The following is a 24031-nucleotide window of genomic DNA, read 5'->3' as shown; positions in this document are numbered from 1 at the left end:
ATCTTACTAGAGGTGTAGCCACTGTTACGATCTTACGATCTTACGTCTAAGCTACTTGGGAGGACGCAGCCTGCAGGGCACGAACGCATTTCTATCAGTACATCAGGAGACACACAAGGGGCCGAATCTAGTTCAAGTGAAATCTTTCAGAAAGTCGTTCTGTTTCCAAATCCCTGTGGGATTCCACATAGACTTGGCTGGCTCTAGAATGGTGCCTTTGAAATCCAATATCAATAAAGCATTGCTAGTCGAGGCAAGGTCAGTTTATGGAATACATAACAGAAACCAGTATTCATTTGACTTTGGAGCTGCTGAAGTAATTCCTACCAGTTGGCGTAGGATTCATTTCCTGTAACAGAAAGCAGGATTTCCTAAATTTGTTTCCTGTGCACATTCCGCTTTAGAAGCCTTGAAGTGCCTTTATTCAGCTATCGATTACAGCCCGCGGGGAGCTGGGCCCTCCCTCCCCGGTACAGTAACTCATAGGGGAAATGAAATAGATATAATCTGACCAGAGAGAAGTGCCTCTCAGATACTTGTGCAGGCGGGCTCAGCCCCAACAGCAGGCCATGGTTTCCAGGGTATTCCGCAGCGTCAGGGGTGGGGGTAACAGCAGGGGAGGCTGTTGGGGGGTCATGACAATGATGCACTTTTTTTTTTTTTTTTTTTGCAGTTTTTGGCCAGGGGTTGGGTTTGTACCCACCACCTCCCAGCACATGGGGCCAGTGCCCTACTTGTTTGAGCCACAGGCACCGCCCGATGATGCCCTTTTTAAAGCATTTGTTTTTTGGTATGAGCCGGCAAGGAGGCACTGCCTTGCGAACAGCTGGGGTCAGCCCTATAACTCATTCATTTGCCTTTTTCATGAATTCTTTCATATCCAAAAAAAGGTTTGAAGCTTTTCACATCACAAGCACTGATGTCCTCACTACAGAAAAAGTAGAAATTGTAGATTCCAAAAAACGTTGATAAAAATAACCTAATAATTCTTACCACCTAGCGATAACTACTGTTCTGTTCATATTATGGTACACATTTCCCCAGATTTTTCCGAAATGTAGGCTCATGTGTATAGAAACTAGTGTAGTGCAGAATCATACTGCAGTACATGTCTTTAAACAGGAAGGATGGTGAATAAGTAACATCCTTCAGAAAGTCATACGGGGCCGGGTGTGCTGGCTCACACCTGTGATCCCAGCACTCTGAGAGGCTGAGGTGGCGGGATCCCTTGAGCTCAGGCATTCAAGACCAGCCTGAGCAAAAGCAAGACCCCCATCTCTACTGAAGATAGAAAAATTATCCAGGGGTAATGGACACCTGTAGTCCGAGATACTTGGGAGGCTGAGGCAAGAGCATCTCTTAAGCCCAAGAATTTGAGGTTGCTGTGAGCTATGATGCCACAGCACTCTACCCAGGGTGACAGAGTGAGATTCTGTCTTGGGGTGAAGGGGAGAAAAGAAAGTCATTTGGCTTTTACTTCAGCTTTTATACTTCTGTGAGACTTATGCGTGTGTGCGCATGTGTGGTATGGACACATGTGCTCTGTGTATGCAGGTGGGTGTGTATATGCAGGCGTGTGTGTGTGTGTGTGTGCGTGTATATGAACAAAAGTTGCTTGCTGTATTTTGCCTGGCCTTGAATGGCTCAGTAATTTCGAGCAATGAATTACAAGGTTTAGGTAACGTGTAGAGCAGAGGTGTCCAACTTTTTTTTTTCTCCTCTGCAATTTGGAAGAATAAGAGTCATTTGGGGACACACATTAAATACAAACACTAATGAAAGTCGTTTAGCCAGAAAAGGTCTTTGCATACTTTTTGTGATCTCTGACACCACAGATAAGCAAAAAAAGCCCTCACTGAATCAACATTCAGCCCAGAGGCCACAGGTGGGACACCCCTGGTAGAGTGTCCTGTCTGGCTACCAGACTCATGACATGGAGTAAGAAATCTGTTCCCTCTTTCCCTGGGACTTCACTTCTCCCAGGTCTCTTCCCCAGAGCATTTGCTGTTAATATCTAAGCGTCCTCACGGAGATACTTCTTCACATGTCTTAGAATTTTCCTTGCCCTTTAATTAAAATATTAAAAAAATTTTAAAACATAATGGTAATTTAATGCAATTATAAATTGTTTTTCACCTTGCTTGTAGCAACTCATTTTTTAAAAGTGTGCCTATTTAAAAAATGTGCCCATTCTGCAGATGAAGCTTAAGTTGGCTAAGAAACATTCCTAAGGGCACATTGCTGGCAAGGTTGAAACCAGACTGCTGTGTCCAGAGTGTGGACCTATTCCCCTGACTACCACTTCCCTGCCCATGGGATGATAGCTCGAGAGCGCTTGGTGACCTTAGCAAGAGCTACACAGATTTGATGCTCCTGTGTTTTGGGGACTCAGGGCTAATACCTCGTGACGTTCCACCATGTCTGGTTACTGCTGGCTGCTCTGGTACCCCTGAGTGCCCTGTTGGAGCTGGAGTTCAGAGACTACACATCCCCCAAATTCAGCGGGACACTGTTTTGTGTCTCTTCCCTCTTCTCTTATCTGGGAAAGCTTCCGAGCTCAGTGGAAATAAACCTTCGTCTCCCAGGCCCAGGGAGCGTACCTTCTGGGCATCTTGCCTTTGCCACCCATCTCTCTAGAACGCTTTCCTTGGAAAGGAAAATTAAAATGAGTGTTTTTCACTTAGTGAGCTCTAGTCCCATCCATGTGGCTGCCATGACAGATTCTGATTTTTTTTTTTTATGGTTCAGTAGTATTCCATTGTGTGCACACACCACGTTCACCACATTTTCTTTCTTTTTTTTTTTTTTTTTTGAGTCTCACTATGTCACCCTCAATAGAGTGCTATGGCGTCACAGCTCACAGCAACCTCAAACTCTTGGGCTTAAGCAATTCTCTTGCCTCAGCCTCCCAAGTAGCTGGGACTACAAGCACCAACCACAATGCCCAGCTATTTTTTGGTTGTAGTTGTCATTGTTGTTTCACAGGTCTGGGCTGGATTTGAACCTGCCAGCCTCCGTGTATGTGGCCGGTGCCCTAGCCACTGAGCTATAGGCGCCAAGCCACATACCACGTTTTCTTTACGTATTCATCCCTGGACGGACACCAGGTTGATTCACGTCTTGGTGGTTGTGAATAGTGCTGCAGCGCGCATGGGGGCGCAGGGGTCCTTTTGATAGACTGATTTCCTTTAGGGAGAGAGCTCCTAAATACCCAGATTTGATCATTCTGTCTTATGTACTCATATCAAAATAGAACATGTACCCCTTAAATAGGGATAATTCTTATGTAACAAGAAAAAAAAAAGCATGTCTTTCCTCTAGTCCACAGTGTCCTTGAAACAGCCCTGTTCCAAATGGCCGTGGGGCGCTAGACGGGGAGCCGTGTGGGTAGAGCTGTCCGCGGGATGGCGGAGCCATTTGGAGCGTCAGCCTATGGGCAGCGACACAGACTGGGAGGGCGGGAAAGGGCAGCTCATTGAGATTCAGTTCCTCTGGAAACTGTTTTAGTTTTCACTTTCCCCCCTGTGTATAAAGGTAACACAGACTCGTTATAGAAAAGGTAGAAAGGATCAGAGGGAAAGAAGTTTTTAAATCTTCCATAACCTGAAACTCCGTGGTAATCAACGTTAATATTTGGATGTTTTTCCTTCCTGTCTTCTGTTTGTGTAAATATTCTGTGTCGTTGCCCATTTCACGTCAGTTCCTTCACTCGGCGATGTACTGCATTCTCCCTTCTCCTTAGTTCGTAAGAAGACTCAGGGGTGACACTGGGTTCGGCTGCTGAGATGCACCACAGACGATTTATTCTACTTCCCTCAACCTTTAGGAGGTTTCCTGCTTCGGGCCATCGTGCACAATGCCCCATGCCCTGCCTGAGGTGTTAATTCTGTCTTGCATTTCCGATCATGCTTGTGAAAAGTCCCATTTGTCTTGTTTTGCATCTTCTTAAAATCGTTGCTGAGAGCGAAGGTCAAAGCCACCGGAGAACTCAAGCACGTGGCCCAGAGAAGGGCCGGTATCTCGTGGTCCTTTTGCAGCTGTGAGGGTTTTTCTTTTTTCATCCAACCAGCTTTGGATCTCCGTGAGCATAAAATAGACACGGTTCCCCCGAATGCCTGGGTGTACCCTGAGCCCCAGCGATAGGCCCGGACACCAGTGGCGTTCAGATGTGTGCGCGAATGAGCTCTGAGCCGTGAGTCTGGGAGATTTAGGAGATGTCGGGGCTTCACTCTCACATGGCCATGCCCTCGGACCCAAGGGGTAGGTCACAGAACAGAGGTCAGGAACTATAGGAAAAACGGCCCCATCCATGTTATTTATTAACTACTGAGATAGACTCTTGAAATACGATTGTTCAGAAGAGAGGGGGGCTGTTTGAGGCGGGACTGGACAGGGTCTTGGGGAAACCGTAGGGAACTGTCCCGTGAGCCTTCTTTGAACTTAGCTCCTCCACGAGCCACAGACGCAGAAGTTCCATCCATGTAATGTTAGTGTTGGCTGAGAAGGGACCAGAATGAGTAGTCCTTTCTAAATGACTACATTTTTAGGGGGAGGATGCCATTCTTTGTTCTAATTTTTTTCAGAGTTGAGTGATATAAAGTTTAATTTCAAGTACAGAAAATTTTGATCAAGGAGTAGCCTTTTATGACTGCTGTCTTGTCCACACTATGTTAAAGAATAATACCTTGAAGCAATATTTAAAAATCACCTAATTTTATGTGTCAATAAAAAAATGGATTTTTTCTTGAGAAAGTTTAGCTCTGGAAATGGTGGGCCCATGGCAATGCTTGGTCAAGGTTGGTGGCTGCTGCCTCAGTTTACCTGGGGGCCCCCTACATGGCTTGCCTGACCCCTGCTGTTGGTATTCACACCTGTAACCACCATGTAGCATGCTTTTGAATATGCAGAGTACAGAAAATCTTAGGGCTGTGGATAGATTTATCATCTTGAAAGGCTGGATTAGGGCCTGACTGGCTGCTCTTTGTGAGTCTGGGTGTTTATCTTACCGGATGCCACCAAAGAACCCCTTTTTAATCAGAAGTCAGATTCCCGTCTTGGTATCCTACATGCTTTTAGGATTAGTATGTATCCTGCTTTTGACAAGAGCTCAAGGCTATGAGGTGTGGGCTGGCATATTTCCCGAGCACAGCATCCTAGGTGCAAAGGGAACATTTGAAAAACTTGTCACAGGTGGTTCATTGCTGACCAATAAATGATGAAAAAGCCCTTTCAAGGATGGTTTCTGGCATGGGTTCTTCAGATGGGCATTTTAGGAAGGGAAGGGAATGGACTTTACAGTTTTGATTTCTTTTCTTTTTTCTTTTTTTCTTTCTTTCTTTGGGAAGGGAATAGGCTTTGCCATTTTGATTTCTTTTCTTTTTTTTCTTTTTCTTCTTTTCTTTCTTTCTTTTCTTTTCTTTCTTTTTTTTTTTTTTTTGAGATAGAGTCTCATTCTTTTGCCCAGGGTAGAAAGTGCTGTGGCATCAGCCTGACTCACAGCAACCTTAAATTCTTGGGTTCAAACAATCTTCCCATCTCAGCCTCCTGAGTAGCTGGAACTATAGGTGCCTATCGTAATGCCCAGCTAATTTTTCCGATTTTTAGCAGACATGGGGGTCTCACTCTTGCTCAGGCTGGTCTCAGACTCTTGAGCTCTGCTATCCTCCTGCCTCAGCCTCTCAGAATGCTAGGATTGATTACAGGTATGAGCTATCATGCCTGGCCAATAGGATCAAGTCTTGAAAAATAAGTTTTTGCTAATGTAAATTCAGTTAATATCAGCAACAGAAGCTGAATTAGAGATCTGAGCAGAGCTGGCTAAGGATATAGAAAGATACATCCCCAGAACCAGAACAGAGGTGAGAAGTCATTGGACTTCAAGGCTCTCATTGCACAGAGGCCTTGCAGGGGAGGGGAGCTGGTGGCTGAGCAGGGCCTGGAACCCCACATTTGAAGTTCAGCTTGTGTCCCCTCTTCAGGGCACAGCAGGTCAGCCAGCATGATACCCAGGGCAGCCAGGGACACTCAGAGACAAAGCAGAGATGAAGAACCCGGCAGCAGTGAGCAGGTGGAGCCGCAGGTGTTCTCCTTGTAGCTTTTGCAGAGAGCTCTGATAAAACAGGGGTAGCTGGACTGCTATAGAAGCCCCCCAAAAGTGACTCTTTCCCTTCTGCTACCTTTAACAAAGAAGCAATCATTAGGAAATATTTCAGGCATACAGAAAGTTCTGTCTACCCACTACTGGATTCAAAGATAATAAAGCATTTCCAGTGGAGCCGAGGCCTCCCATGTACGGGTCTCCCTGTAACTGTCCGTGGCCTCTAAGTCCACACTGTCCTAAAACGTGCCCCCCTTTCCTCCCTAAAGATTAAGCTTTCTAGGAGGAAAGTGGGAAGGGGTACGTCTTCTTCTCTTTATCGTTTTTAGACACTGTGCCTTTGTCCTTGGATTAGAATGAACTGTCAGCTTGTTTGGCATTGAGCTCAGGAACCCCCTGTATTCATTTCCTATTGCTGCTGTGGAGAATTACTGAATATCTGATGTGTTACAATGAAACCAATATGTTTCCCTCCAGTTCTGTAGGTTGGATCAACTAAGATAGGATTCAAGGGCAGTGAGTGTCATGCGTTCCTGGAGGCTCTGGGGGAGGACTGCCTGCCTTCTTCAGCCCTAGGGCTGTCCAAGCTCCTGTCTTCCAACCCCTTTCTCCATCCTCAACGTCCATCATCCCATTTCTCTGACCCTCCTTCTGTCCTCTTGTCTCTCTCTGGCTGCAGCGGGAACAGTTCCCTTTGAGGACTTGTGTGATTCACTGGGCCTGCTGGGCTGCTCTGGGATCATCTCTGCACTAAGGTTCTTCCTCTTAGGCCCTTCTGCGAAGTCCCTTTTGCCACGTAAGGGCGCGTGTTCACAGGTTATGGGGTTAGGATGGGGGCATCTTTGGGGACCATTATTCTGCCTGGTACCCCTCCCATCAGCTTGCTGTAGTGATGGTAGCAGGCCAGGGGAGCCCCACCAAGGACGTGCTGATATATATGCTCCCTAGTACAAGCCTGCGTGATTCCAGAGGACATGATGACCAGGGAGGGCACTTTGCCCTGGGCCTGGTGTCTGAGTCAGCTACATCTGGGACTGATTCTGTCCCAGCTTTTCATGGGTGCCAGCTGAGAGCAGCTCCCCTGGCCTTGCCCAGTGTTTCTCCATCCCTGGGTGGAGTTGGCCATTCCTGCCTCAAGTTGCTGTTCTGAGGGAGGAATGAGCCGAGCTGCCTCCAGCCTGTCTGGCACGCCCTCCGTGCTTCCGGCCCATTCATGCCTCTACCACCCCATCCTGGCCTTTTTCTTCCTTGTTCTGTTCCTATGTTCATTTTTTTCCTTGGAGATCCTAGGCTAGATCAGTCTATAACATGTTTTCTTCACCTTTTTTTTTTTTCCCTGAGCAGGGTCTCACTCTATCTCCCAGGCATCATCATAGCTCACAGCAACCTCAAATCCCTGAGCTCTAGTGATCCTCCCACATTAGCCTCCCAAACATCTGGAGCTACAGGCCCCCATCACCACGCCAGCTAATTTTGCTATTTTGGTGGAGATGGGGTCTTGCTCTTGTCCAGGCTGGTCTCGCACGCCTGGCCTCAAGCAGTCCACCTGCCTCAGCCTCCCAGAGTGCTGAGATTATATGTGGGTAAGCCACTCTGCCTGGCCTTTTTCTTCTGAGCCTTTTGGAACATGCAAATTGGTTGCTTAGGTTTAAAAGTTAGGCAATCTCAGGGACAGGTCCAAAGTTTTGGTATTTGTGGAGAAGCTGCAAGCTCTAGCCACCCTGGGCCCAAGTTCCTGGGGATGGTCCCTTCACAGAACATCATGGTGGCAGCTGCCTCTGTGGGAAGGGGCCACCTGGAGTTTGCAACCCCTGTGCCTTTTGACCTTCAGTAGAACAAGTCTGACTGAGGCTGTGAGAGGCTCTGATTAGAGACCCAGATGATGCCTCTTGGAGGTGAAGAGTGTTGTGGTGTGGAACTGTATACCGCCTGGCCTTTGCCACATGCCAGCACTGTCACTTTAGGCCACTTCATTCACGTCTCTGAGCCTCAGTTTCCTCATCTGTGAGGCCCGCGGTGTTCTCCACCTTGGCACTCTTGACTTTGGAGCTGGATGATGCTGTGTTGTGGGGCTGTCCTGTGCATTGTAGGGTGGTCAGCAGCATCCCTGACCCCTACCTGCTAAGACCGTGTTCCTGCACCAGGAGGACCTCCTGCCCAGTTGTAACACGCAGAAATGGCCCACTGTAGACTCCCTCCCAGGGGGCGTCGCTGCAAGGAGAGCCGGGAGTGAAGGACCATGGCGCTGTCCCACTCCTCCTTTCCCTCTGTGGTGTTTGGCTCGGTGCAGATTCTTCCAGAAGCCATCTGTGATTGTGAGGTCTCTCTTTCTCCTGCCTCTGCTGTGTAGCTTTGAGCCTGGAGGGAGGGAAGCCAAGTTGTGCCTTGTTAGAGGGGCAGCTTTTTTTGTGTGTGTGTGTCTAGTATTTTAATTAATTATTTATACGTAACTAAAAGTGATGTTACAGTACATAAGTTATTTACAACTGTGCAGGAACGTGTTCCAAAATAAATTATGTAGAGGACAGCAAAAGTACTTTGTGAATATATATAAAACTATACATTGTTCACGGATACACTTTTTATATGACTGTTGCCTCTGTAGCGTTTCAAGTTATATTCTCAGAAGGAGAAACAAAATGCCCAAGATTAAAGGAAAAAATACACGGACCATGAGGATTTGATTCTGTTAAAAATGTTATAACTGACATTACAGCTCTGTGGCCAGGCCCGGGTATAGCAGGGCCCTCCCTTGGTGCCAGCGATCCCCTACCTTGGTGTGAGGCCAACAGCCGTTGCACAAGACAGTGGCAGGAATGGCGCTGTCCTGCCACAGAGGGGCAGCTTTGAGTGTGGGAGCCCTCTCTGTCCTTGGGGACAGTGACTGCTGCACTCACCTGTCTCTGAGACGCCCCCTGCCTTGTGTGCCTGTGCGTGCCCCATGGACCAGGACCCTCAGCGGTGTGTCTGACCTGTGACCCTGTGTTATGTTTAGGTGGCTCTGGTACAGTGGACCGAAAGCGTGGGCTTGACCCTGGTGGGCCGAGACCAGTCTTCCATGCAGCTGAGGACCCCTGGTGACCAGATCCTGAACTTCACCATCTTGCAGATCTTCCCCTTCACCTACGAGAGCAAACGCATGGGCATCATTGTGAGGGTGAGTCGTCTCCACGTGGTCAGAACCCCCACCTGAGCTGCATGGGTCCCTGGGGCTTGACGTTCTTTCCTGACCCCTTCAGAGCCCTCTTTACTGTGGTATCTGTCACCCAGACCAACCAGGGAACAGAATTTCCTAAGCAGAAGGGAAATCAGTTCTCCACCTGGACAGACCCCACAATCTGATGGAGAGCCCAGTTCTGGCACGACAGTTCTAATGAGTATAGACAGGGCGTTTTCTTGGTCACAGGTTTCTCATTCTCTCTTGTTTCATTAACTTTATACAGAGGGTGTCCAAAAAATGTACACACATTTTAAGAGAGGAAAAAGTCTTGCCAGAATGGAGAGTCTGAAGGAATATCTCATTTTTCTGTTTGCTTTTTTACCCATGGAGAGATCACACTTCCCTTCTGGGAAACCTGGAAAATCCGGTAACCATAAACTACTTCATCCAGTAGTTCTCAAGCTTCACTCACTTTTCCAAGGGAGCTTTAAAAGTACAGATTACTTGGTCCACTCCCAGACCTTAATTTTTAAGCTTGGGATTGTTCCCTGTTTTTAAGGGTTCTTCAGGTTATTTGGCTTGGTGAGAGAGAACTCTGCCTTAGATCCTGATAATCTTTAGGATAAGACTATGGGTCAGCGTGTGATGAGGGAGCTGAGAAGTACACAGAGCGTCGTAGTCATGTTGGGGCAGTGTATTAATTATTGTTACGTAACAGATTGCCCCATATTTCATGGCTTAAAGGCCCCTCTTTCCCCTTATCTGCAGCTGCCTGTTCCATGGTTTCAGTTATCTGCCGCCAACTGTGGTTAAAACAAGAAAAATTTAAGTGGACAAAAATATTTAAATACTTTAATAATTAAAATATTATTTCCAGAAATGGATAATCTGTAAGTTTCAAACTGTGCATTGTTGTGAGTAGTGTGATGAAATCTTGTGTTGCCTTCCTTCACCCACCCGGGATGTGAATCTCCCCCCGTCCAGCATCTCCGCACTGTCTAGACTGCCCGCCCATCGTGGCATTGCAGCGCTGTGTTCATGTAATCCTTGTTTTACTTTTATCACAGTGTATTGTTGTAATTATTGTATTTGATTAGTTATTGTTGTTAATCTCTTACTGAGGCTAATGTGTGAATTAAGCTTTGTGATAGATGTGTATAAGGTCTGAGGAGGTTTGAACCCATCCTAGAAAAAGTGCCCCCGCCTCACCGCTGCGTCTCACTCTGATCACCTTCCGAGGACTCTCTTTGGGAAGGTCTTCAGTGATGCCGGCCCCTAGTCCCCGCTTCAAAGCAATTTTGGAACTGTTTTTTTCTGGTTACGTTCACAGACTCATCCTAGCAAAAGTGCTTTGTGAACTAAGCTGGCATCAGGACGTAGCTTCCCAAGGGGAAGACTTTGAAGGTGATTGTAGTGATACTCAGTAGTGAGGGATGCAGCATCTTTTCCAGGATGAGTTGACAAACTTAATTGCCTGACCTTGCGTGAAAACAAAATAGCATATATAGTGTTCAGTACTATCTGCTGTCTCAGGCACCCACAGGCGGTCTTGATAAGGGGATTTTACTGTGTGCCTCTTGTGGACAGTTCCTGTGGGCCAGGAATCTGGATGTGGCTTGGCTGGGTCTCTCACAGGCTGGGTTCAGGAATCAGCCAGGGCTGCTGCTAAGGCTCTACAGAGGCAGGGTCTGTGTCCAGACAGCATCTGTGCTGTTGGGAGAGTTCAGCTCCTGGCGGGTTTTTGGACTGAGGGCCCAAGTTCTTTACTGGCTGTTGTTGGTTGGAGGCTGCCCATGGTTCATTGCTTCATGGGCCTCTGTGTAGGTCATTCAGTGTCAGCTGACTTCACCAGAGTGAGATGGAAGTTACAGTCTTTCGTCACCCAATCTCAGAGTGACATCCCCTGCATTAGCCTTATGCTGTTACCAGAAGTAAGTTACGAGGTCCAAGCCCACACCAAGGGAGTGGCTGGCACCATGGCCTGAGCACCAGGAGGTAGGGACCATTGCAAGTCGTCATAAGGCTGCCCACGCAGGGAGAAGACAGAGGCGGCACCACAGCTGCTGTACAGATGAGCCAGTGACACGCCCCATGAATGTACTTTGAAATGTCACATATGAAAGGATTTTTATGTCCAGATGCCAGTAGAAACTTTCAAACTCTGTAGGACATGTTCCTTGGCAACTCTTGGTGGGGAGGGAGCTTTTTCTCCCACGCAGCTGTGCCCTTCCCACAGGCCCACACCTGCTGGACCCCTGGCTTCCCAACCCTATCTGGAGGACACATCTGGTGTCAAGAACATCATGGTCTGGAAGCAGCCGCATAGACCCTGTGGGTGGGTGTTCCTGGCGGGTGAAAGTCATCGCCTCCTATGGAATCACTTTGTGTTCCAGCCTTTATTTTTTTAAGTTTTAGGGCCATGGGCTCTGCTGAGGTCATCTGAGGGTTGAATCATCATCAAATTATCCCCAATACCATACATTCTAGAATAAGTGAGTGATGTATACCACCCTTCATTTAGTTGTAAAGGACTTTCATTCTCAGACACGTGTCGTATTTTATGAGATGTGACACATATCTTCCCATAGCAAGAGAAGGGACTCTGCTTGCAGGTATGGGATAATGTCGGAGGAGCAAATCTATCTTTATTTTAACATAGTGTTCCCCCTTTCCCTGGTTATAACAAAATCAGCATTTAGAACAAATAAATATATGCGGAAGGGGAGCAAGATTATTCATCTCCGTTTCCACCACCCAATGAATCTTACCCTTTCAGGGGACTTCCTTTCAGGCTTTTTTCTAAGAATAGAGAGTTTAAATATCCACACATGTTTTCTTTTCTTTTCTTTTTTTTTTTTTGAGACGGAGCCTCAAGCTATCCCCCTGGGTAGAGTGCCATGGCATCACAGCTCACAGCAACCTCCAACTCCTGGGCTCAAGCGAGTCTCCTGCCTCAGCCTCCCAAGTAGCTGGGACTACAGGCGTCCGCCACAGCGCCGGCCATTTTTTGGTTGCAGCCATCATTGTTGTTTGGCGGGCCCGGGCTGGGGATTCGAACCCGCCACCTTAGGTGTATGTGGCTGGCGCCTTTGCCGCTTGAGTCACAGGCGCTGAGCCTCCACACACGTTTTCATAAAATTAGCATCACACACGGCTTTCGGAACTTCTACCTCGTGAACTTTATGTATGTGATAAGAATTTTTCTCCAGTCATTCAATATAATTTTAATGATATTTAAGTCGGTGCCTGGTGTTTTGTGAAAGACAACCACTATTTCATTAACTTTTCCTTTTTTTTGATTGCTTAGTCTGTTTCTCATTTTTAACTACTAAAAATAACACCATCTAAGCATCCATCTTTGCAAGGCGGTCTTTAATGAGACACGTATTGTTTTGCCAACTGTTTTCGTTTTCCAACCTCTGTCTTTGGTTTGGGTGGGTAGACATCAGCGTCCAGGACTTCTGGACCAGTTCTCTGCTTTGCACGATCTCACTGTGCTCCCGTAATGGGGTGTTTCTCGTCCTGGAAGCTTTTGAAAATGTCTCAAGACATTCGTGGTTGTCACCAGCTCAGGTCGGGGGCGGGTGGGTGCTGTGGGCACCGCATGTAGTGCTTGTCATGACCTGGCCCTGTGTGTTAGTTGTGCTGAGGCTGAGAAGCCCTGCTCAGGTGTGTTCCTATAACCCGCGTGTATAGCAAACGACCGTCCACCTACCTGATGTGAGAAGTTTTAGCTCATCATCAGACTTCTCTCTAGTTGGTTTAGTGACCGTGCACAGCTCCACTTTGGCTGTGTCCTGTCTGGTTTCATTAACCCTTTTAGACACGTGTGAGCTCATGGCAGCATCCTCCCGCATCCACAAGGCAAGATCATTTCTTTGCATGTCTGCTGAGAAATCAGGAAGGTCCAAGAAGCCAATTTTGAGGGGTTGTGTATGCATCCTTCTGGAGGAAGGTTGTGTCTCTGTTTTGTTTTGGTCTTGATGTTCCAAGGCGCTCTCCCTTTTCTTACGTGAACGATGAAGCGGGCTTCGTTGGTAGAGGTCGGGCGCTGTCAGTGGTGGAGGAAAGGAGGCCTTTGAGCAGGCGCCAGAAACAGACCCCAGTGGGGAAAAGACGAGGCCCCCAAACAATGCCACACAGCCAGCCGATCTCTGTAAATTTATGGCGTAATCTTGCCATAATATGGGAACGAAATAAACTTGTGATGAACTCGGTGGGAGGAAATGAGTCATGGGAGGAGACAGATGATACAGTATTTATGTTGGACAGAACTTCTAAACTTGCTTGAGCCCCTTCCAGAGGAGAGGAAGCCGGGCTGGGGGCGTGATTTCCTACAGCCATGTTGTTAAGCATCGTTTGGGTGAAGGGGAGTGGAAAAAAACAAAACCTCTGATGCTCTCATGTTCAGACCCCACAGCTGTCTTTGGTCCGAGCCGCAGGCAGCCCAAGCAGCGCTCCATCCGAGATAAGCGTGCAGTCGTGTGCTTTTAAAACGTGGGCGCCTCATCTTGGCCCGGTGCTTTATGAGTCAGCGTGTTGATCTAGAAGATTGTCGATGATGGGAGGGCATTTGAAAGTTATTTTAAAAGAGGAAACTAGACCACTAATTTGACTTTGGGTATTTCTTTCATATAGTTTTTGCTTGTTCGTTTTTTGGTTTTTTTGAGACAGAGTCTCACTCTGTTGCCCTGGGTAGAATGCTGTGGCATCACTATAACTCACAGCAACCTGAAACTCTTGGGCTCAAGCAATCCTCTTGCCTCAGCCTCCCAAGGAGCTGGGACTATAGGCATGTGCCACCATGCCCAGCTATTTTTTTCCATTTTTAGTAGAGATAGAGGTCTCCCTCTTGCTCAGGCTGGTCTTGAACTTCTGAGCTCAAACAACCCACCTGTCTCAGCCTCCCAGAGTGCTAAGATTACAGGTGTGAGGCACAGTGTCTGACCCTGGCTTTGGGTATTTATTTCATATTCATTGAAGGTGCTGGAGGTGTTTCTTCTGGGCTTCCTGGGGTAGTAAAATTAGAGCAGAAGGTTCATGGCCATGCTCTGGCTGTGTCTGTTGCCTCCCACCTTCCTGTAACTCAAATTATTGAGGATTTCGTAGTCTTGGCCTGGGGCGTTCTTGGCTATCCTGTGTTGTAGGTGGCCCCCAGTGTGGGAACCTAAAGCATCCTTAGGTGTTGCCAGGTGCTCTCTGGGGGGCAGAATTGGTGTCATTGAGAATAGTGGGCTAAGCTTTGTTTTTCTTGATCAAGGGACTTGCGAAGTTAACTCTCGTCCTAATAGGAATGACACCACTGGGGAGCATGTTCTGTGTGTCTGGCCCAGGGCCATCTGCTCTATGAATTACCTCGGTTCAGCCACAACAATCTATATGTGGCGAGAATTCCTGTTTTACACGAGAGACTGAGGTTTATGGAAGACAAGTAGCTTGTGCAGCTGCACACAGCTAGGGACGGGCTCCAGGTTCAGATGTTGGTGCCTGTGCAGGGGTGTCAACCACTTCCCACAAAGCTGGGTCAGGGTGAACTAAAACTCTGGGCGATCTGAGTTCTAGGTAGGTCCTCACATAGACATAGGCGTCTGGAATTATCTAGATCAGTGACTCTCCACTGAGACAGTTTGCCCCCCCAGGAGACCCTTTGGTTGTCACCAGGGGGCTGCTACTAGCATCTGGCCAGGGGCATCCACAGTCAATGCCAAGAGGGCCCCGCCCAGCAAAGAATCATCTGGGCCCAGATGTTCACAGTGTTAAGGTTGAGAGACCCTGGTTTAGGTCATGACCTTCCCTGTTCTTTCGCTGGGCCACAGTTTGATGATACTGGCAGTCCTACATAGAAACCTAAAATTAACTTACAACATGGAAATCTGCAGTTTAAATAGTAAAAATTCCCAAAAAGGGGCTTAAATCCTTTTGAGCTTGTTTTCATCACTTAGTAATTTCCCAAATGCTTTGAGTTTCTTCTGCTTTCTGCAGCCTTTGCTCCAAAGCGAGGTTCCTGCTTACTTTTCATCTTTGGCCAAGTGAAAAATGCATTCGTGTCTGTTCGGTGCACCCTGTACCCTGTCACGGGACCCGGGCATTGCGGCAGGAGGAGGGTGCTCCTTTCAGCTTTTCATTTCTCTTGGCCCCTCTCTGCAGGATGAATCAACTGGAGAAATTACATTTTACATGAAGGGAGCAGATGTGGTCATGGCTGGCATCGTGCAGTACAACGACTGGCTGGAGGAAGAGGTAAGCTTGATGGGGGGAGTTAAAACCAGGCCTCGGAAGCGCGTTCTGCAGAGGCAGACCCTTGCATGGACAGTAAGGTGTGTCTCTGTTACTTATGGCTGTGTCACAATTCTCTCTGGAATATAGCTGCTTACAATAATACAAATTTTCTTCTTGTGCTTCCTGTGGGTTAGAGATCCAGGCTTGATTCAGTGGGGTCCTCTGCTTCAGGGGTCTTCACCCACAGTCTGTGGTCAAGGTATCATGAGGGGCTGCAGTCTCATTTTAAGACTCAACTGGGGCAGGATCAGGTCCCTTGGTGGTTGTGGCAGCAGTTAGCTCCTTGTGGGTTGTTGGACTGAGGGCCTCAGGTTCTTGACAGCTGTTGGCCATAGGCTGCCCGCTTCCCCTTGCCATGTGGGTCTCTCCATAGGGAAGCCCATCACCCGCCAACTGGCTTCATCAAAGTGAGCAAAGGAGGGGGCAGGAGAGAACCAGTAAGGGAGCATCACTGTCTTTGATAACCTCATCCCAGATGTGACATCCCCCCACTTGTGCCTCAGTCTGTGTGTTTCAGATGAGTCACTAGGTCTAGTGCACACTCAAAGAGGAGGTGATTACACGAGCATGGAGTCCCAGGAGGTAGGGATCATGGGTGCCACATCTGAGGCTGCCTATCCCATTTGTGATATGGACAGTTGGCCAGCCTGGCAGGAAAGAGAGAGCATTCAGGTTTCTTGGGCCATTTTTGTCCTATCTCTCAGCTCCAGAAAGGGGATCCACATTTTAGTAACTAACAAACACCCTCTTTCTGCTCCAGTGCAGCTTCCTGTGCTAGGCACTGTGCAACAATGATGTAAACAGATGACGATGTTTCAGTAACATCATAACTAGTCATGTTTAGTAACTCAGTAACATAGTGTTTCCAATTTCGGGTTGTACACACCCTAAGGCCTGCAGGAGCCAGGCAGGAAACACAAATGAACTAAATGGGCCTGGATGTGTTTTTCTGACAGTGTTGTACCTTTCCCGTTGAATGTCCAGGAATGTGCTCCATTTTCTAGGAACACAAAGAGGCAGCCACTTCTCAGCCATCAGATTGTGGTTATTTGGGAACGTGCATGTCATTTTGTCAGATGTTCAGTCTTTCTCAGCAGTCCAGATGTATGTGTGAAGTCTTGCGATGTTGACTTAAATTTCAGCACATATACTGCGCCCATGCCCATGGGCTGCCGCTCTGCCGCCTCCCCCGTGAGAGATTCACTTCTCAGAAGATCGCTTTAGGGAACAGTGACTTTCTGACTTCCCATTTTCCCTGTCCCCCTTGGGAAGGGCATGTCCACGTCAGCATCTGGGCCCTCCCCAGTGAGAGTTGGGGTCTCTGGGGCTGAGCCCTCTGCGTGGTTCTCACTGACCTCTGTTTACTTTCCAGTGTGGCAACATGGCCCGTGAAGGGCTGCGCGTGCTGGTGGTGGCAAAGAAATCTCTAGCAGAGGAGCAGTATCAAGACTTCGAGGTGAGTTGTTTAGGGACCTCTCCTTCGTTTCTGTAGCCCTGCCACCTCCTCAGCCATGTGTCCTGCGGTGTCCCCCCGGCTCGTTCTCTCCAGCCGTCCCTCGGTCTTTGCATGTACTTTCTCTCTGACTGACACCCACAGGCCTCCATGTCCCACTCCCTTGATTTTGGTGGGGGGAGGTCTCAGCTCAAATGCTGCCTCCTTCCAGACCCCCTCCTGGACTACCTGTCTGTGCCACCCCCCCCCACACACATCACTTTCCCTCCACCTTTCCTATCGTGCTTACCACCATCTATAGACGGCCTTCTTTATATTTTTTAACCTTCATCTTACCTGTCTTTTTTCTGGAATCAGAGCTTTTTGAGGGCAGGGACATTTCTCAGTCTGGTTCATTCTTACATCCTCAAAGCTTAGGATGTTCCTCAGCACATAGCACTTCTTAAGGGAAACTTGGCATACCTCTCCCCTTTGGAGCCCTAATTTCTTCAGTGTAAAAATGTTGGAGTTGAACTAGATCACCAACTTGTTTATGTCATCTTGTCACGTAGACTGCGTGTTCCCCGAGGGGAGGGTCCTTGCCTTGTCCACTCTGTGTCACTGGCATGTGGCATAAAGCTGAAGTGCACGAACGCAGGGTTACTGGGTGCCTTACTGCCTTGCAGTCCCCAGAGAAACCACATGGGTCTCACTCTATTTGTATGGGTTCTTTGTAAGCCTTTATTTAACAAGAGTTCTGCCGCCTGATGAATGCTACCTGCATTTCCATTTTAAAAGAATATGCTTTGAGTGGGTCCCTCTGGGGATTTTAGGGTTTTGTCCAGGTTTTTTCTAACATGATAGAGAGCAGGAGTTCTCCACCTTCCTAATGCTGTGGCCCTTTAATACACTTCCTGTGGGCCACGACCCACAGGTTGAGAACTGCTGATATAGAGAGAATCAACAGAAGAGTAGGGTCTATGGTCTTCAGAAGTGGGACTTTGTCTTTTAGAAAACCTGGTGATGCAGAGTTTGGGTTCCACAGTACACGTGGCGTGTGGGAGAACCTATTGTGATATCAGAATTTGGGTTGTGCTAATCTTTGAGACAACCCAGTAAGGTGGGGGCTGTTGTTGACATTTCGTGCACAAAAGCAAATGAGGCTCAGAGAAGTTAAGTGACTTGCTGAAAGTCTCACAGCAGGTGAGCCTGGAGCACAGGGCGGGGCTCAGGCCTGTCCAGCTCTGGTATCTACACTCGTGACTTGGGAGCAGCTGGGAAGCCCATTCGACCCATTGGGGTCCCAGCCCACTTGCCTGTGGTAGGGATCAGGGACAACCCTTCCACTAGCAGCCTCAGCCTTGCCTCTCCCACCCTGAGTGGTGACCACGTCTGCTGTGTCCCAGGCCCGCTATGTCCAGGCCAAGCTGAGTGTGCATGACCGCTCCCTCAAAGTGGCCACGGTCATTGAGAGCCTGGAGATGGAGATGGAGCTGCTGTGTCTGACGGGCGTGGAGGACCAGCTGCAGGCAGATGTGCGGCCCACCCTGGAGACCCTGCGGAATGCCGGCATCAAGGTGGGGTGGGCCTGCTGGGGCCTGGGTGCATGGGGAGGGCCTGCAGAACTACCCGACAGCAGAGCAGAGGCGAGTGGGTGCCGAGAGGAAGCCAGGCGTGTCCCCTCTGTGATGGGCCCTGGTTTGAGGAGATGTGAGTGGTGTTTGCTTTTATTCCATGGGGCCTCCGTGACCAACCAGGCTCCCTTGCTTGGTGTCAAGTGGAGTCCAGCGTACACTAGCTGCTTGGTATGGTCTGGCTGAGCAGGCAGCATCTGGCCTGTTGGTGTGGCTAAGTGACTGACCAATGGGCAGAGAAACAACTGTTGAATTTATGGTTGAGGACCCAAAAAGTATGTCCCGTAGTTGAATCTGGAGAGGCCAGCAGGGGGCGTCTGGGGACCTGGTTCTCTGCAAGCCCAAGTGACCCGGGAGGAAGTGTGTTTGTCACCGGCCTCAGCTCCCAGGCAGCTCTCTGTGGCATCCCCTGGGGCTGTCCTCTCAGCAGGACCTTATGAGGAGGACAGATTAGACACCAGGCTGCATTCAGGCCCACTGGCCTCTCACGTGCATGTCTCCTTGTAAACCAAGCTCTGTTTCGTCCCTGTGGCCACAGGCTTAGTTCTTCACAGGGAAATCACCAGCAAGATCTGATTTTCTGGTGGCTGGAGGCCCATTCCTCCTGCACTGTGGGGTTTGAAATTGAACACCGGGTATTTCTAAGGCTCCTGCTCTTGGAGTTTTGAGATTCCATTTTCCGCTTCCAGCTTTGTCCTGGACGTTTCCTCTTTCTCAAGCTGCTTCTGTCCCCGAGACGAGGTGTTTCTACTCCACAGTGTGGCCACAACCTGTCTTTCTGGTGTCCCCCTTTACATACAAGGGGAAGAGTGATCTCAGGGGCAGGGTGAGGTGGTCTGTACCTATGGTCTGAGGTGTGATCGTTCACAGGAAACTTGCTGCTTCAGCCCCTCGTCTAGGTGCAGAAACGGAGGCAGAGCGAGGCAGCCCTGGCTTCTTGTGCTGGGACCGGAGCTGGGGTCTCAATATGCCCCGTGGCGCCTTCCTGTCATCCTGTGTGGGATGTCAGCTGAGGAGTGCACCTGATAGTTTTCTAGAACTTGAGTCCCCAGCTCCTGGCTTTGTTCTTTGACATCATCTCTGAAGTAGCACTAAGCCAGGATCACGTAAAAGAAATTTATCTTCAGGCCCCAAAGTGGGTTTCTCCTGCCAAAATCTGGCACAGCTCCAGAAGTGCCCGGTGCTTCCTGCTGACCCTCTCTGCCTGGGTCCCCACCTTGCCCCTCTGCTCACTCCTGGGACCTTTGGCAAGTGATGCTTCTGTTCCCGTCTGTAACAAAAGTTACTGTAAAGGTGGAATGCAGGTGAGCCTACATGCCGGGTGCTCCAGGAGCGTGTGCTGTTATTTCCTTTCCCGTGTCCCCCACTGCCCAGGTTTCTAATACTTCTTGTTGGGAGCAAAGAGAACAAAAGGGTTAATGAGGTGGAATAGCAGAGCAGGAAGCACATTCCATGTGGACTCGGAAGACCCAGATTCTGGCCCGGTTAGGACACGAGGTCACTGTGTGGCTTTGGGGCAAGTCACGTTACCCTGTCTGAGCCCACAGCAGTGAAATGCAGGCTGAGCTGGTAGGAGATACGGAAGCGCTCAGTTCATTACCGTTGGGGCTTGGTAGGCAGGGTTAAATGGCAGCAGAGTCCACCTCAGGCATCCAGCTACATAGAGTTTGCAGTGTCATAAATCAGTGTTTCCTGTAGGACGTGGAGGAGACCTCTCATTCTTACAGGCTTTTCTTTTTAAAGTGTTTACTGCTTTTTTTTGAGACAGAGTCTCACTTGGTCACCCTGGGGTTAAATGCCAAGGTGTCGTAGCTCACAGCAACCTCAAACTCTTGGGCTCAAGTGATCCTCTTGCCTTGGCTTCCCAAGTAGCTGGGACTACAGGTGCCTGCCACAACATCTGCTAGTTTTTCAATTTTCAGTAGAGAGAGGGTCTCACTCTTGCTCAGGCTGGTCTCCAACTCCTGAGCTCAGGCAATCCACCTGCCTCGGTCTCTCAGGGTGCTAGGATTATAGATGTGAGCCACTGCGCCCAGCCTTGAAGTGTCTGCTGCTTTAAAGAAAATCCTGTGAAAAGGATTCTGAGGTCTGAAGACCGAGCTTCCTGAGCCTCCTGTAGCACGTGGAAGGATGCTCATTCTAAAAGTACCTGACAGCCTTTTGCTGCCACCAGCAGTGGTTAGTCAGGGTTCCAAAGCTCTCAAACCAGAACATCTCCTGTGGTTTGTTGGGGACACCACGCGTCTCAAGGAGGTAATTGGAACATAACAAGTTCAGCTCAATGTTCCTGGAAACTCAGCTGATGCAGACGGCAGGCGACCTCCAAAACTAACAAACCAGACCTCTCTGGTGCTGTGATTTCAGGTGTGGATGCTGACGGGGGACAAGCTGGAGACGGCAACGTGCACAGCGAAGAATGCCCATCTGGTGACCAGAAACCAGGACATCCACATCTTCCGGCTGGTAAGGCTCTCTGTGTTGGGACCAAGTGAGGTGATGCTTCCATTGGTCCTGTGGCCCCATAACCTTGAGTGGGCCCCTGACGAGGGACGGGGAAGCAGGTGGACCACTCAGGGTGTGAGGAGTTTGGCAGGATCTCCGGGTGGCCTGGATGCAGGCTTGGAGTTCCTGCTGGCAGGGTTTAGGAGCACCTGGTTCCCGCCCTGTGCTCGTGCTGTGCTCTTACCCTTTTGGGAGGGGCGTGGTGGGGGTCATGGTCCCCTTTGCAAAGCTGATGTAAGTTAGAGACTACCCTGTGAAAGAGGCAAGCCTGCTTGACCATGTGAACTTGTGCTTGATTCCTGAGACTTCACTAGACCCCCAAAGGCCAAGTCCTTGGATAAGGAAGAAATTTCAGACTACAGATGCCGGCCTGCCTGTCCTCCTGAAGGCACATTGTTTAGGATGTGTTAGGGAGCCTCTGATGGGGGAGAATGAGGTGGCAGAGGAGAAACTGCCTGCCCTTGTGCTGGGCATTCACAGAAACCGTGAGCGGGGGTGGAGGGGGGAGCTGCTCCTGGGAGGGCTGCCCTGCCCTTTCCTGTACAAGGGAGGTCAGGGGGCTGGGTCATCATGGTCAGAGCCATGATGTCAAACAACCGGAGGGACTCCAGATGTTTCAGGTTTGGGGGTGTCCTCCTCCTGCCATTGGTCCACAGCACATAGAAGCTTTGAGAAATCCAGTGACTTCAGAGCAGACAGATGAGGTCGATGGTCGTGATTCACAGATTCTTTGTGAATCTTCCTCCTCACTGAAACTTACCCGTGACCCTGAAATCAGTACTTGTAGCACTTTGATGGCCACCCCCAGACATGGGGGAGATGTGGGTTGCCCGACATGGACGATCCCAGCCAAGGCTCCGCAGGGCGGTGAATGGTCTGCCTCACAGCTCTCAGGACTGGAAACAAGTGTTCTTTTTCTAGTCCATTTAAGCTTCAGGCTTTTCACATTTTTGTGCTTTTTGTTGGCTGTTTGCTGTTTTAAGTGGTCCCGAGCACAACGCTGAAGGGTTATACCACATTCCCAAGCCGAGAAGGCTGCCACGTGCCTTACGGGGAAAATGTGTGTGTTAGGTGAGCTGCTCTCGGGTGTGAGCTCGGTGCTCACGGATTAAGGTGCCTTTAAAGAGGAATAGGGCTCCGCATGGATGGCAGTCGTGTGACCACAGGCGCCCAGGAACTTAATAACTCTGTATTTCCCTACAGCAGTAAGTGGTTTAGTACTTGGTAACTCTGCGTTTGCAGTGACATCGTAGACCACAGCTACACCAACAGTGAGAGTTGACCTTGTATCCTGGAACTCAGGGGTTGGAAACTGTGGCCCATGCGACAGTCCCCCCTGTTTTTGTAAATAAAAAGTACCTAGTTTGTTCGATGTCGACATTCACACTGCCTTAAAGTATTGTGTACAGCTGTTTCTGAACGACAACAGAGTCGAGCATTTGTGGTGAACACTCGATGGTCCACCGAGGCTGAGCCATTTAACCTCTGGTGCTTGACAGGAGTGGGTCACCCCATGGGGTGCCCGGCTGGGAGCACCTGCTCTGCCGTGAGCCGGCCCCGTCACGACAGGCAGGCTGACACACCTTACCAGCCTTCTGTTTCTTTAAGTGTAGAAGAGACTTGTGATCATCATGCACCTGTTGGAGCCTTCCTGAGGAATAAATGAGGAAAATCCTTGAAAAATGCCCAGCACCATGCCTGGCATGTGACGAGAGATGGTCATTTTTAGTCTCGGGGGAAATGGAGGGTGAGGGGGGTCTACAGGCTCTCCTAAATCCTGCAGAATTGTGACTGCCGGGGCTTCGTGTGGCTCGGGGTCTGTTGGGGGACAGCGGGGAAGGGCCCTTGGCTGGGGTGGCTGCTGCCTTCACGCCAGCTCCAGGAAGCCATTGCTCATTGTTCTCTAACCTTCAGAGAGCTGCGCCTTCTCCATCTTCCCGTTCCCTTTTAGGTGACCAACCGCGGGGAGGCCCACCTAGAGCTCAACGCCTTCCGCAGGAAGCATGACTGCGCCCTGGTCATCTCTGGGGACTCCCTAGAGGTGAGCTCGGGATCCCCCACCACTCACCCTGCTGGAGTCTGGTCCTCTTCCTGCTGCAGTGGGAATGCTGCAGGCTGGCAGTGACTTTGGCTGACCTGCCCTCTCTCCCTGCACCTGCTCCAGGTCTGCCTCAAGTTCTACGAGTACGAGTTTATGGAGCTGGCCTGCCAGTGCCCGGCTGTGGTCTGCTGCCGCTGCGCGCCCACCCAGAAGGCCCAGATCGTGCGCCTGCTCCAGGAGCGCACAGGGAAGCTGACCTGCGCAGTAGGTAGGCACTAGGTGTGCACAGGGAAGCTGACCTGTGTGGTAGGTGAGCATGTGTTGGGCATTCACAGAAACCATGGTGGGTAGGCACCGCATGTACATGGGGAAGCTGACCCTCGCAGTAGGTAGGCGCTGCCTGGCCCAGACAACAGGCTTTGCTGCGGGTGCCCAGGAGGTACTTGGAGAAGTATAAATGATCTGTGCTGCTAGAGTCCTTCAGTTCCCCAGGCTGCTTTGCTCAAGTGCTGATGACCTCGGCTCTCCTTTTGTTATTATTTTTATTTATTTATTTATTTTTTAAAGGTTATCTTAATCCTTTTTTTTTATTAAATCATAGCTGTGTAAATTAATACTGATGGGGTATAGTGTACTGTTTCTATATGCAATTTGAAATACTTTCATCCAACCGGTTAACATAGCCTTCATGTCTTTTTCTTAGTTATTGTGTAAAGACATTTATATTCTTCTACGTTTAGAGAGATTCACATGTACCCTTATAGGATGTGTTATTATTTTTAATATTCTCCTTGGAGAGAGAATAGATAACCATATCCCACGGCATCTTCTACCTTGCTAGGGAGAGTTCCAGAAGGATGCGGACCACATGCTGTGGATCTGGATT

The 24031-nt window shown here is 49.2% G+C and overlaps 1 protein-coding gene across 1 annotated transcript in view; it reads left to right on the top strand.

Annotated features, from left to right (window-relative positions):
- ATP9A (ATPase phospholipid transporting 9A (putative)) overlaps window positions 1-24031 on the top strand; it is a 118323-nt gene that overhangs the window by 76768 nt on the left and 17524 nt on the right. The window contains exons 15-21 of the mRNA XM_003787704.3: window positions 9093-9254; window positions 15405-15497; window positions 16909-16992; window positions 18375-18545; window positions 20967-21065; window positions 23056-23145; window positions 23269-23413. Of these exons, the coding sequence (XP_003787752.1) occupies window positions 9093-9254; window positions 15405-15497; window positions 16909-16992; window positions 18375-18545; window positions 20967-21065; window positions 23056-23145; window positions 23269-23413 (844 nt within the window). The remainder of the gene's footprint in view (window positions 1-9092; window positions 9255-15404; window positions 15498-16908; window positions 16993-18374; window positions 18546-20966; window positions 21066-23055; window positions 23146-23268; window positions 23414-24031) is intronic.

The sequence above is a fragment of the Otolemur garnettii genome, unplaced genomic scaffold (genome assembly GCF_000181295.1).
Source record: "Otolemur garnettii isolate 467f Iridium unplaced genomic scaffold, OtoGar3 scaffold00023, whole genome shotgun sequence".
In the NCBI taxonomy this organism is placed as follows: domain Eukaryota; kingdom Metazoa; phylum Chordata; class Mammalia; order Primates; family Galagidae; genus Otolemur; species Otolemur garnettii.
Note: the sequence above shows the minus strand (reverse complement) of the source record. Positions and strands in the feature narration are given on the sequence as shown.